Source organism: Xenopus tropicalis, chromosome 2 (genome assembly GCF_000004195.4).
Source record: "Xenopus tropicalis strain Nigerian chromosome 2, UCB_Xtro_10.0, whole genome shotgun sequence".
In the NCBI taxonomy this organism is placed as follows: domain Eukaryota; kingdom Metazoa; phylum Chordata; class Amphibia; order Anura; family Pipidae; genus Xenopus; species Xenopus tropicalis.
In genome coordinates this window covers 177,444,765-177,458,102 of record NC_030678.2, presented here as the reverse complement: position 1 = coordinate 177,458,102, position 13,338 = coordinate 177,444,765, and the positions used below count along the sequence as shown (strand labels likewise).

The 13,338-nt window shown below is 44.7% G+C and overlaps 1 protein-coding gene across 2 annotated transcripts in view; it reads left to right on the top strand.

The window, feature by feature from the left end:
- Positions 1-13,338, top strand: part of nup98 (nucleoporin 98) — a 35,312-nt gene that overhangs the window by 8,177 nt on the left and 13,797 nt on the right. The window contains exons 9-21 of one of the 2 annotated variants that reach the window (XM_031895676.1): positions 337-506; positions 601-738; positions 2,391-2,475; positions 4,681-4,773; positions 5,047-5,187; positions 5,308-5,444; positions 5,653-5,840; positions 6,935-7,048; positions 7,944-8,194; positions 8,354-8,467; positions 12,607-12,745; positions 12,857-13,034; positions 13,124-13,288. In XM_031895676.1, the coding sequence (XP_031751536.1) occupies positions 337-506; positions 601-738; positions 2,391-2,475; positions 4,681-4,773; positions 5,047-5,187; positions 5,308-5,444; positions 5,653-5,840; positions 6,935-7,048; positions 7,944-8,194; positions 8,354-8,467; positions 12,607-12,745; positions 12,857-13,034; positions 13,124-13,288 (1,913 nt within the window). 2 annotated transcript variants of the gene reach the window in all.

The following is a 13,338-nucleotide window of genomic DNA, read 5'->3' as shown; positions in this document are numbered from 1 at the left end:
GTGGGTTCGGTGCATCCCCAGTTTTTACCTTTACTTCTCCTCCTTTAAGTAGGAAACGTGGCTTATGGTAAATATGGGAGCTTTAGGGCAGGAATTACTGGGTACAACAGCCCTACATTTGCCCAGTGCTGGGGTAGGCCACTTAGAGAGCTGCTCTTCTATTACTGCAAATAGAGAAAACCAGTAAAAGCACTTTTCCAGCTTCCCCTCCCCAGTAAGAAATGTGATTATATAATGTGCCGGACCTCAGCAGATGCCTCAGGCTCTGTGAATAACAAAATTAGGGCAGTAAATGCTGTTTGATTGAATCCCCTGAATTTTGTGATTTGTTCTCAGCAGGCACAGGCGCATTTGGTGGGAATACTGGAGGTCTGTTTGGCCAGCCTGCTAACCAACCCGCTGCCAGCCTGTTTAACAAGCCCTTTGGGAATGCAACGACCACCCAAAGTACAGGCTTCTCATTTGGGAACACCAGTACACTTGGCCAACCACAGACAAGCACTATGGTAAGTACCTCTGTACCTTTTATTAGTACTCCTATTTCTGTCTCTTTAATCCTGTGCCCCTTTCACTCACTGTACTTTTTTTTCCCCCTTTCAGGGGCTCTTTGGAGCAAACCAACCCACGCAGTCAGGTGGTCTCTTTGGAACAACAACCAATACAAATGCCACCGGTGCATTTGGAGCTGGAACTAGCCTGTTTGGGCAGCCTAATCCTGCACCCTTTGGCACCGGCTCGGTAAGTACCAACAATCTGAATTGTGTGAGATGAGTTTGTGTAAAAGGTCATTAAATTATACGAATCTGTCAGTTTAACCAGTGATTAATTTCTGTCATCACTAAAGAAAAACAATGAACCAAAATTAAGATTCCAAACTTTATTGCTTAAAAATGTTAGCCTTTCAGTTTTTTTTTTTTTTTGTTTTTTTTTTTGTACAATGCATATTCAGGTATCGAACCCCTTATCCGGAAACCCATTGTCCTGAAAGTTCCGAATAACAGGCCATCTCCCGTAGACTCCATTGTAATCAAATCTGATTTTTAAAATTGATTCCCTTTTTCTCTGTAATAATAAAACAGTACCTGTACTTGATCCCAACTAAGATATAATTACCCCTTATTGGGGCAGAACAGCCCTATTGGGTTTATTTAATGGTTAAATGATTCCCTTTTCTCTGTAATAATAAAACAGTACCTGTACTTGATCCCAACTAAGATATAATTACCCCTTATTGGGGGCAGAACAGCCCTATTGGGTTTATTTCATGGTTAAATGATTCCCTTTTCTCTGTAATAATAAAACAGTACCTGTACTTGATCCCAACTAAGATATAATTACCCCTTATTGGGGCAGAACAGCCCTATTGGGTTTATTTAATGGTTAAATGATTCCCTTTTCTCTGTAATAATAAAACAGTACCTGTACTTGATCCCAACTAAGATATAATTACCCCTTATTGGGGCAGAACAGCCCTATTGGGTTTATTTAATGGTTAAATGATTCCCTTTTCTCTGTAATAATAAAACAGTACCTGTACTTGATCCCAACTAAGATATAATTACCCCTTATTGGGGCAGAACAGCCCTATTGGGTTTATTTAATGGTTAAATGATTCCCTTTTCTCTGTAATAATAAAACAGTACCTGTACTTGATCCCGAATAAGATATAATTACCCCATATTGGGTTTTTGCTATTCTGGGAAAAGTTTCCTTCAAACCCTATTGATAAATATTGTATTACCGCTCTTTCTGATGTTTATGGGACCCAGGAGGGGCTGTGGGAGAAAATGTCTACCTTTTAAAAAGTGATATTGCTTAGGTGACCCTGGGAAAAGTTGAGAATAATATATATTATATTATATTAGATCCGGCACTCAAGCCAATCGGTCACAATAGCCTGGGTGCAGGTCCAGGTGAAGAATTAGATACAGCAGCAAAGAGATCCGCACTCACAGGACTTATAGAATTAATATGGAGTTTATGGTGTAGTCTTCTACACCATATTAATTCTATAAGTCCTGTGAGTTCGGATCTCTTCGCTGCTATCTGTATCATCATCTATAGGATATATCTATCCTATTAGGAAGTTATTCGGGAAGTTGGTCAGGCTTTTCCCATGGAAACCGAGTTTTAAAATGTCTTAATGTAAATGAAAAGAAAATGGAATCATTTGCAAATAGTATGAAGCCAGCAGATCAATTGAATGGAACATGTGAGAACAATAGCAGAGCCTGCTGGAATCTTTGAGGAAAGGACTGTTAGGAAGTAAATGATAGATCTTTAAGGGAGGGGCAGTTATGCTACAGATGTTGCCTTTCGTGTATTTGGACCCAGCTTGGCAGTCGTATAGTTAAATGAAAGTAACTTTTGTCTCTCTCTTCCCCTTCCAGACCCTGTTTGGTAACAAACCTGCTGGTTTCGGGACGACCACGACCAGTGCCCCTGCATTTGGCACTACGACTGGCGGGCTCTTTGGTAACAAACCAACCCTGACTTTAGGAACCAATACAAACACTTCCAATTTTGGTACATATGAGAAAACAAACCTGATGTAATCTCTAACATTACACTGGGTATACCACCTGTCCCGCTGCGCCAGACTAAACGCAGATGGATATCGGGCAGCGCTAGGACTGCACAGACTAACTGCTTAACTAGCAGGAGAATCTCTGTAATCTCCGCCTAATCTCCTATTAGTGCCAAGTGGAATGCTATTGCACCTACTGTCAGTATAATAGGCTATTGCCTTACCTGGCATAATGCATGTCCCTCGCCGTGCCCAGAGCTTTCATCATTCCGTGCAATGGAACAGCTTGGAGTTTGCCAACATAAGCGCTAGTTATTGCCCCAATGTGTGGCGTTCATGCACGGTAATGTTCGGCTTACCCACAATCCTCTGATTTTCTCTGCTGCAGTTCACAGGTTATTGGTGCCTGGCATGGCCACGTGTGCACTATCACTACTAACCTAGTGAAGCCTCCTAGTGTGGTATACACAGTGTATCCGAGCACTTCACCTCTCGCACTCTAAGAGGGAGTTTTATAGCCTTTTCTCTTCTAAATAAACTCGGCAATACAATTATATAGGGTTACATTTCCATTTCTCATTTTGGTATAACTGAACTGTAATTGTCTTTACCTGCATTCTTTTCTTTTACCTGCTTTACTTTCTCCCTAACTCTCTGCCTGAATTTAGGTTTAATGTTTGCATGATCAATGTCTGTTAACTAATTTTGCATTGGGCACCGTGAGTTTGTGTTGCCCTCCAGCGGGAAAGGGGGTCGGAAATTACACAAAAATAAGAATATATGAATGCATTTTGCCTCTAAGAAGGCAATAGCTGATGGAGGCTTCAGGGTATTCTGCCATTGCCCGCTAAGGCTCAGATCTTAGTATCCCACAGAAGTGCCCTGGGGTTCTGGTGATATTGCTCACAATGAGGCTTCTACCCTTAATTGCCACCATTGGGTCCTAGCAGAGGTATTTCAAGCCTGGGTCTGTTCAACAGAGTTAATAATGCAAGCACAACTGCAAGGGGTTAATATGCAGTGAACTTAATGATTGGCCGATGTCCAGTACCCTAAAAGGGTCACTTTTTATCCTGGGGGGGGGCTCTCCCACAGCACTTGGCTTTGCTGATGAAGCTTCAATGTGTTTTTCATCAAAACTCCCCATAATAGGTCATTCCTCTGCCCCATTACCCCCATAGGTCATTCCGCTGCCCCATAATTTTACCCCTGCAGTTATATTGGGAAAAGTGATAGACATTTTAAAACCAGTGCCCTAATCATTGGGCGCTCTGCTGCAAACTCTGCTCCAATCCCTATGCTTGTTGGGCTGATAATTGATCATGTGTAATATATATCCTGTGCTGGTTGTTATGACTATGCCAATGAAAAGGTTTGTCCAGTTATCCCATTACGGTTAGAACGAGGGATGCACCAAATCAATTATTTTGGGCTTTGGGTTGGAGAAAAAAGGGTGGATTGTTTCAATGTTTGTGACAAAAATTCACTTTATTTTAAGGGTGTAGACACACACACACACACACAGAGCTACTAGTAGAGCAGCTACTTGTCGTGACTACTAAACTAGACAATGCTGGTCACTAATAATTGTCCCTATGTGTGTTATAGCAGAGGCAATTCTCAATATTGTCTATAGCAGGGGATTTTCTGGAGTGCAGTAGCCTTGGAAAAAATAGCTGCTACTAGTAGCCCAGTGTGCCTTCACCCTAAGGGTTCTGATTGATTTCATGAACTGGATTTGATGTTCCTAGTTAGAGCCTATGAGATGTACATGTTTCATGGCCCTGCTACACAAGTATTGACTGTTCAACTGAAGATTTGATTTTATTAATGCAGAATAGCAAATACTGAAACACTAAAAGCAGGATTAATATTCTCATTGGGGGCAAAAGTCCGATTTCTCTGTAGAACCTCACCCAGATATGATTCCTTTCTCTCAATTCCAGTAAGTACGTGCAGGGCCCAGAGCGTAACCTTGTCTGGCTTTAGTGCTCCGCTAGGGGAAATGCACTTGTAACTGGCACTAAATGGCTTTGGGATCTGCTGAAATTGGGATATTTATGGGTTTTCCTCTCTACTCTTGGTGATTCACAAATGCCATTTTAGAACTGTAAATGTTTAAAGGAGCTGACCCGTCTATATTTGTCCTAAAGGGTTTGGTTCAAACACAGCAGGAACCAGCCTGTTTGGCAATAAGACAGCAACGGGAACCATCGGGCCGAGCCTTGGGACGGGCTTTGGAACAGGTAAAATTGAAAAATGTTTCTAATATAGTTAGTTAGCAAAAAATCTAGATGGGCAGATGTCTAACATAATGGCCAGAACTGACTAGGGGGCACCACATGGGACAATTCCCATAGAAGGCAATGGGAACAGCTTTGTGTCTGTTGGCACAACATGATTGTGCTGCTTATAAATGTGCTTTTGCCACGGCTTTTCTTGCCAATAGTTGGGTGCATATAGGAAAACTGCAATGTGTGGTTCAAGGAGAGGAATAATTAATTCTTGACTTTTTGTAGCGCTAAACCCCGGGCAGACATCTTTGTTTGGGAGCAACCAGCCGAAGCTGACTGGTACACTTGGTACGGGAGCGTTCGGCAATGCCGGGTTTAACAGTACCTCAGCAGGCCTGGGATTTGGAGCGCCTCAGGCCCCAGTCGGTGAGTGCTGTCTTTTTATAGGAGAAAACTAACCTTTTGAGCACCAGGGCTAATTTACTGTTATCTTTAATTTGCTGTTTTACTTTGCCTTGAACTCTTCTTATTACTTGTGTCTCACAGCAGCCCTGTCTGATCCCGGTGCTTCAGCGGCACATCAGATGTTCCTACAGCAGCAATACAACGCGCTTAGATATTCCCCGTTCCCTGACTCCCCTCTCTTCAGGAACCCCATCTCCGATCCAAAGAAGAAAGAGGAGGTAAGGGGATATATGCAACATATTGTTCTGTGTGTATAAAACTGCTGGGAGAATGGACAGGAACACCAAAAACTTAAAAGGGCTTCATATACATTTTGGTGTTGTAATTAATACCCTATTCATCTGGAATTGTTCTTTTGTGTCTCTGTTCTTTATTTATAGAAATATACATATATTTTGCATTAATGTTGCTGTGTGTATTCTATAGCTCTTGAAACCCACCAACCCTGCTGCCCAGAAAGCCGTACTGACCCCCACGCACTACAAGCTTACCCCTCGCCCAGCGGCGCGAGTACGACCCAAAGCATTGCAGAACAGTGGGGCAGCCAAAAGTCAGCTCTTCGATGCCTTGGATGATGATGAGCCGGTCCTGTCTAGTGGGGTGTTCATGCCCAAGTAAGTGATCCAGTTGGTTATTTCATCTAATTCCAACTCTTCTGTTTTACTTGTTTTATAGTCCAAGATACCAAACCCTTTTTAAAGCTTCCCTGTAAAGCATTCAGAGGCCACCATTGCTTGCACTCTTCTAGTCCAGTCAGTGTCATGTATGGAACCAAAACAGTGGCCTCCCCAACTGATATCATTGGTTTATGGCCATATAGTGGTCAAGCCAGCTGGAATATCCCACTGGAATGGCTTTGGATGCAGTCCTCTCCTAAAGACTTTGCACAGATAGTCGGTACCAGGGGAACGATTGCAGATTTTCAGAATATTACATTATACTAAAAGTTAACCCAAAGCTGAACAACCCCGTTTAAGCAGGGCTGTGTAACGTCTTCTTACTAATAGGCTTTTGCAGAACTAGCAATATGTGCTACAGAGTTATTGTGTTGGATTGGGATTATTTATTTGTCAGTATTTATGGGGCAGGGATGCCCAGCTTGGAGATCTTCTTACCAGGTATGGCCAACTAAGGAGTAAGGGCTGTAAACATCTGATAAAATGAAAATATATTGCAGAAAAGGGGGCCGCCCCCTGGGATCACAGGAGTCACAATGCACACAAACAAGCCAAGGCACACATACATGCTAGGTCACATCAGCCAATGAATGAACAGAGTTCTGCCTTTTACTCCCACACTACTTCCTGATAGTTAGAACTGCATCACTTCCTGTCAGCTGATCTCTGAGGGAACACACAGCCCATCACAAAATGGCGGCTCAAGGGAAAGCATGTAAAAGGGCAATATTTACTGATGTATATATTCCAGTTTTATAAGAGAGGATGATATGAAGGATCTGTTGGTTAAGTATTCATTCTGGGGGTCTACTTTTCCTTTAATTTCCCATTGAATGAGTAATCAGGGATTTATACCATATCTGAGTTGCATTTAGTGGAAAGGGGGCAGTAATAAAATTGCTCACAGTTGTGATGGCTTCTCTGGTTTTGTTGCCGCAGTGTGTTGCTAAAGGCTCAGGAGTGGGTACAGCTGCGCCCCTTTTGTCACAGACTTATTGTGAGTAATTTGTGTTTTTTGTGTGTGTTTAAAGGAAAAGTATAAAGAAGCTGGACTTGAAGTACCTTAAGAACAGCAGCAGCCTATTTGGCCAAGAAAACAGAGATGTAGACGACATGGTGCCGCCGACTCCTGAAGCTCCGGAAAGGTAAGGAATGACTTTAATAAACCTGCTCTGCGCTCCTTAATATCCCCTTTCTTTATGCACCGTCACCTTCTTCTTCACCGTATTCTGTTACACTGTAGTGAGGCTTGCCGGGTATGTTTGTTCCTAGTGGAGCTGCCCCTACTCACTGCTGCCTCAGGTGGCAGTTAGTGACCAGTTACCAGGGGCTAAAAAGCTGCCTCTGGTAACTTTAAGGCCGGATTTACATTCTTTTAAATATAAATTGGCCTCTGTTAGTGCAGCGAGCTAGCAATGTGGCCCCCTCTGAAGCTAAAGTTGTGGGAGAGGGGGCAGCATCTAGCTCTGCACCAGGATTGGGCCTACTATTGCTGCCATGTTCCATGCCTGGGGCCCCTCCTACTTGCTTCATTGCACTGTGCAGCACCTTTTCTCTGCTGTTTCGGGGGGGGGGGGGGTATGCATGGGTTTAAGCTCCACCCTCCAGGAGGCAGGACACTTAAAGGAGAAGGAAAGGTAAAAAACTAAGCTTTGTCAGAAAGGTCTATGTAAATAGAGCCATAAACACTTGCAGAATCGCTGCACTGACTTCTCTGTCAAAAGATTTGTTGTCTGTTTCCCTGTGCCAGAGACGCGCAGCTCTCTCCTCTCTGCTGCTCCCCCTCCTCCCTCAAAAATGCTAAGAACTCACCCCCCCCCCCCCCTTAGGAATGTGGATCTGAGCCAATCAGCAGGAAGCTTCCTCATAGTCTTACATACTGAGCATGTACACTGGTCTTGGTGCAGGAGTGAGGCATTATGGGAACTTTCTTTACAGAACTCATTTTTTTTTCCTATGAGGCTTCTGATCATCTGAACGGGGGAAATATGGGGAGACTCCAGATATCGTAATTCTTACAGAGCTTTGCCCTTCTTTTAGATCTGTTGAGAACCACCACGGCGATGAAGAAAACGACGAAGAGGCTGCCACCACATACCCGTCTCCCTTCTCCAGGCCCCTCCCACAAAGCCAGGAGAAAAAGCAGGTGAACCACATGGACGACACCATCGTAGCACTGAATATGCGCAAGTCTGGGAGAATCGGCCTGGAGCACAGCAGCGAGGATGCCTCATTTAATGAGGATTCATTTAGAGAGACAGAAATTCTCGATGCTTCTCCCCACCCTGCAGGTAGGAGCTGCCATACTGATATGCTGTGTATTTGAGCCATTTTAGCAACCAATTGCTAAATTGGCTATAAACTTTTGATGAAGCCCAAGATAGGTTTTTGCTGTCTGGAATTGAGCTCCGTGGGTCTGCCTTGCTCTAACGTCTGTTTTCTTCCTGTAGGAATTATCCTAACGAGGGACAGCTATTACACCATCCCATCCATGGAGGAACTGGCCAGAAGTGTGGATGAGAATGGGGAATGTATAGTCAATGGTTTCACTATTGGGCGTGAAGGTTGGTATATACCTCTTACATGGCTACTAGTTATTGCTGAGGGAGTTGCTAGTATTTACACTGCTGTTCTATGGGGGTATAACTGTGCTTTATATGCTTATGAGCAAATGGATAATGGTTTTTGAGTTTTTTCCAGCTGATAGCAGGGGGAATATTTTGTATATACTTCTGTCCCCAAAGACTTGCCACTGTCTCAGGTAGTGCTGTCCAACTTATTACATGTAGTGGGCTGGGTATTTTTTGTATTACATGTTTGAAGGCTGGATTACATTTTAAAGGTGAAGGAAATTTAAACTAAGCTTTATCAGAAAGGTCTATGTAAATACAGTCCTCTATCAAAAGAAACACAGGATTTCCTTTTGTGTGCTCATGTTCTTCAGTATCAGATTTCCAGTCTGCTCAGTTTGCTCCTCTCCCTCTCTTCTCCTGCCCCCCCTCCCATCAGAATTTTCTCCCAACTCTGTGTAATCTGAGCTACCAGAGCTGCAGCACAGAAGCTATTGAGACCAAGATAAAATGGCAGCTGCTACCTTAAACACAGGTAGCTTCTAGGGCTGTTACTCAGGCAGGTAAAGCTTTCTGTAGAATAAATATAGCATTCTAGCTTGCGCTAATGTGAAGGCTATAGAGACAGGGGGCCACACCCAGCCAGCGGGCATACAGTTCAACAGCCCTGGTCATGGGGATTAATGAGAGAGACAGTGTTGGGCTTGTGGTACAGTGTATATGTGGTTTTTCCTGAGCTTGCCATAGTGGTTAGCCATGTGCCCCAGGCTTTATATTGCCTTTGGGCTTTAGTATTGGTTTTTGTATATATAGTTAGGTCAGTGTGGGTCTGTATGTGAGTGGATAGGTCAGTATGGGTCTGTATGTGAGTGGATAGGTCAGTGTGGGTCTGTATGGGAGTGGATAGGTCAGTGTGGGTCTGTATGGGAGGGGATAGATAGGTCAGTGTGGGTCTGTATGGGAGTGGATAGGTCAGTGTGGGTCTGTATGGGAGTGGATAGGTCAGTGTGGGTCTGTATGGGAGTGGATAGATAGGTCAGTGTGGGTCTGTATGGGAGTGGATAGGTCAGTGTGGGTCTGTATGTGAGTGGATAGATAGGTCAGTATGGGTCTGTATGTGAGTGGATAGATAGGTCAGTGTGGGTCTGTATGGGAGTGGATAGGTCAGTATGGGTCTGTATGGGAGTGGATAGGTCAGTGTGGGTCTGTATGTGAGTGGATAGGTCAGTGTGGGTCTGTATGTGAGTGGATAGGTCAGTGTGGGTCTGTATGTGAGTGGATAGGTCAGTGTGGGTCTGTATGTGAGTGGATAGGTCAGTGTGGGTCTGTATGTGAGTGGATAGATAGGTCAGTATGGGTCTGTATGTGAGTGGATAGATAGGTCAGTGTGGGTCTGTATGGGAGTGGATAGGTCAGTATGGGTCTGTATGGGAGTGGATAGGTCAGTGTGGGTCTGTATGGGAGTGGATAGGTCAGTGTGGGTCTGTATGGGAGTGGATAGGTCAGTGTGGGTCTGTATGGGAGTGGATAGGTCAGTGTGGGTCTGTATGGGAGTGGATAGGTCAGTGTGGGTCTGTATGTGAGTGGATAGGTCAGTGTGGGTCTGTATGTGAGTGGATAGGTCAGTGTGGGTCTGTATGTGAGTGGATAGGTCAGTATGGGTCTGTATGTGAGTGGATAGGTCAGTATGGGTCTGTATGTGAGTGGATAGGTCAGTATGGGTCTGTATGTGAGTGGATAGGTCAGTGTGGGTCTGTATGTGAGTGGATAGGTCAGTGTGGGTCTGTATGTGAAGTGGATAGGTCAGTATGGGTCTGTATGTGAGTGGATAGGTCAGTGTGGGTCTGTATGTGAGTGGATAGATAGGTCAGTGTAGGTCTGTATGTGAGTGGATAGATAGGTCAGTGTGGGTCTGTATGTGAGTGGATAGATAGGTCAGTGTGGGTCTGTATGTGAGTGGATAGGTCAGTGTGGGTCTGTATGTGAGGGGATAGGTCAGTGTGGGTCTGTATGTGAGGGGATAGATAGGTTAGTGTGGGTCTGTATGTGAGTGGATAGATAGGTCAGTATGGGTCTGTATGTGAGTGGATAGATAGGTCAGTATGGGTCTGTATGTGAGTGGATAGATAGGTCAGTATGGGTCTGTATGTGAGTGGATAGATAGGTCAGTGTGGGTCTGTATGTGAGTGGATAGGTCAGTGTGGGTCTGTATGTGAGTGGATAGGTCAGTGTGGGTCTGTATGTGAGTGGATAGGTCAGTGTGGGTCTGTATGTGAGTGGATAGGTCAGTGTGGGTCTGTATGTGAGTGGATAGGTCAGTATGGGTCTGTATGTGAGTGGATAGATAGGTCAGTAGGGGATTGTGTGAGCACTTGGAAGGGTTAAACTTGATGGACTTTGGTGTCTTTTTTTTTTTTTTTTTCCCCACACAAATTAACTATGTAACTATGCAGGGCATTGTGGGAACTGGAGTCTTGGCTTGTGGATAGGTCAGTATGGGTCTGTATGTGAGTGGATAGGTCAGTGTGGGTCTGTATGTGAGTGGATAGGTCAGTGTGGGTCTGTATGTGAGTGGATAGGTCAGTATGGGTCTGTATGTGAGTGGATAGGTCAGTGTGGGTCTGTATGTGAGTGGATAGATAGGTCAGTGTGGGTCTGTATGTGAGTGGATAGATAGGTCAGTGTGGGTCTGTATGTGAGTGGATAGGTAGGTCAGTGTGGGTCTGTATGTGAGTGGATAGGTCAGTGTGGGTCTGTATGTGAGTGGATAGGTCAGTGTGGGTCTGTATGTGAGGGGATAGGTCAGTGTGGGTCTGTATGTGAGTGGATAGGTCAGTGTGGGTCTGTATGTGAGTGGATAGGTCAGTGTGGGTCTGTATGTGAGTGGATAGGTCAGTGTGGGTCTGTATGTGAGTGGATAGGTCAGTGTGGGTCTGTATGTGAGTGGATAGGTCAGTATGGGTCTGTATGTGAGTGGATAGGTCAGTGTGGGTCTGTATGTGAGTGGATAGATAGGTCAGTGTGGGTCTGTATGTGAGTGGATAGATAGGTCAGTGTGGGTCTGTATGTGAGTGGATAGGTAGGTCAGTGTGGGTCTGTATGTGAGTGGATAGGTCAGTGTGGGTCTGTATGTGAGTGGATAGGTCAGTGTGGGTCTGTATGTGAGTGGATAGGTCAGTGTGGGTCTGTATGTGAGTGGATAGGTCAGTGTGGGTCTGTATGTGAGTGGATAGGTCAGTGTGGGTCTGTATGTGAGTGGATAGGTCAGTGTGGGTCTGTATGTGAGGGGATAGATAGGTTAGTGTGGGTCTGTATGTGAGGGGATAGATAGGTTAGTGTGGGTCTGTATGTGAGTGGATAGGTCAGTATGGGTCTGTATGTGAGTGGATAGGTCAGTGTGGGTCTGTATGTGAGTGGATAGGTCAGTGTGGGTCTGTATGTGAGTGGATAGGTCAGTGTGGGTCTGTATGTGAGGGGATAGGTCAGTATGGGTCTGTATGTGAGTGGATAGATAGGTCAGTGTGGGTCTGTATGTGAGTGGATAGGTCAGTATGGGTCTGTATGTGAGTGGATAGGTCAGTATGGGTCTGTATGTGAGTGGATAGATAGGTCAGTGTGGGTCTGTATGTGAGTGGATAGGTCAGTATGAGTCTGTATGTGAGTGGATAGATAGGTCAGTGTGGATCTGTATGTGAGTGGATAGGTCAGTGTGGGTCTGTATGTGAGTGGATAGGTCAGTGTGGGTCTGTATGTGAGTGGATAGATAGGTCAGTAGGGGATTGTGTGAGCACTTGGAAGGGTTAAACTTGATGGACTTTGGTGTCTTTTTTTTTTTTTTTTTTTTTTTCCCACACAAATTAACTATGTAACTATGCAGGGCATTGTGGGAACTGGAGTCTTGGCTTGTATAACTCTGGTCTCGGTTCCCTTATTTCAGTCAGAATCGGCAGTGAATACAGAGAATGTTAAGGGACTGAAACTTTCTGCTTTTAATGGCAGTTACACTTGCAAATGGTTCCAGTTCGCTGAAAATATGTAGTTATTTTATTATTTGAAGTCGGAATTATATTACAATATAATATGCTTTTAAGCATTTTCTCGAAAGTCACTTTTTCTACGTCATTTTGTTGCAGGTTTCGGATCCATATACTTTGAGGGGATCGTTAATCTGACCAATTTAGATCTTGATTCGATTGTTCACATCCGCAGGAAGGAGGTTATTGTCTACGTTGATGATCAGAACAAGCCCCCCCTTGGCGAAGGTTTGAACAGGTAACACCATTTAGTGTTTAATGTAATTTGAGACCCCGACAGTACCTTAGCCAGTAATATCTGCGCCAGGAACACGGCCCAGATACATTGAATTGTTTGTTTCCGCTATAGGCCGGCCCAAGTGACCCTAGATGAAGTCTGGCCGATTGATAAGACCTCGCGTTGCATGATTACCAGCCCCGAGCGCCTGAGTGAGATGAACTACAAGTCCAAGTTAGAGAACGCCTCTCGTAAGCAGGGGGCGCAGTTTGTGGATTATCGCCCCGAGAGCGGTTCCTGGGTGTTCAAGGTATATATGTGCTACCTGTGTGTATATGGTTACCTGTGCTTTGGGGCATTCCTGTCAAACGCCGCTAACTCCTATTGTATCCCCTGTAGGTGAATCACTTCTCTAAGTATGGCTTGCAAGACTCCGACGAGGAAGACGATCAGCTCAACAGCGCAGAAGCAAAGAAGCTGAAAACTGCCCCCGTCCCCCCTCAGGGCAAACAGCCTCCTCTCCAACAAGCAACTCTCCCTGGAAAAGTCACCCCTCCACCCCAGGTAGAGAGGGGCTTAGTGGAAAATGTAATGCTGGCGTCCTGACCATTGCC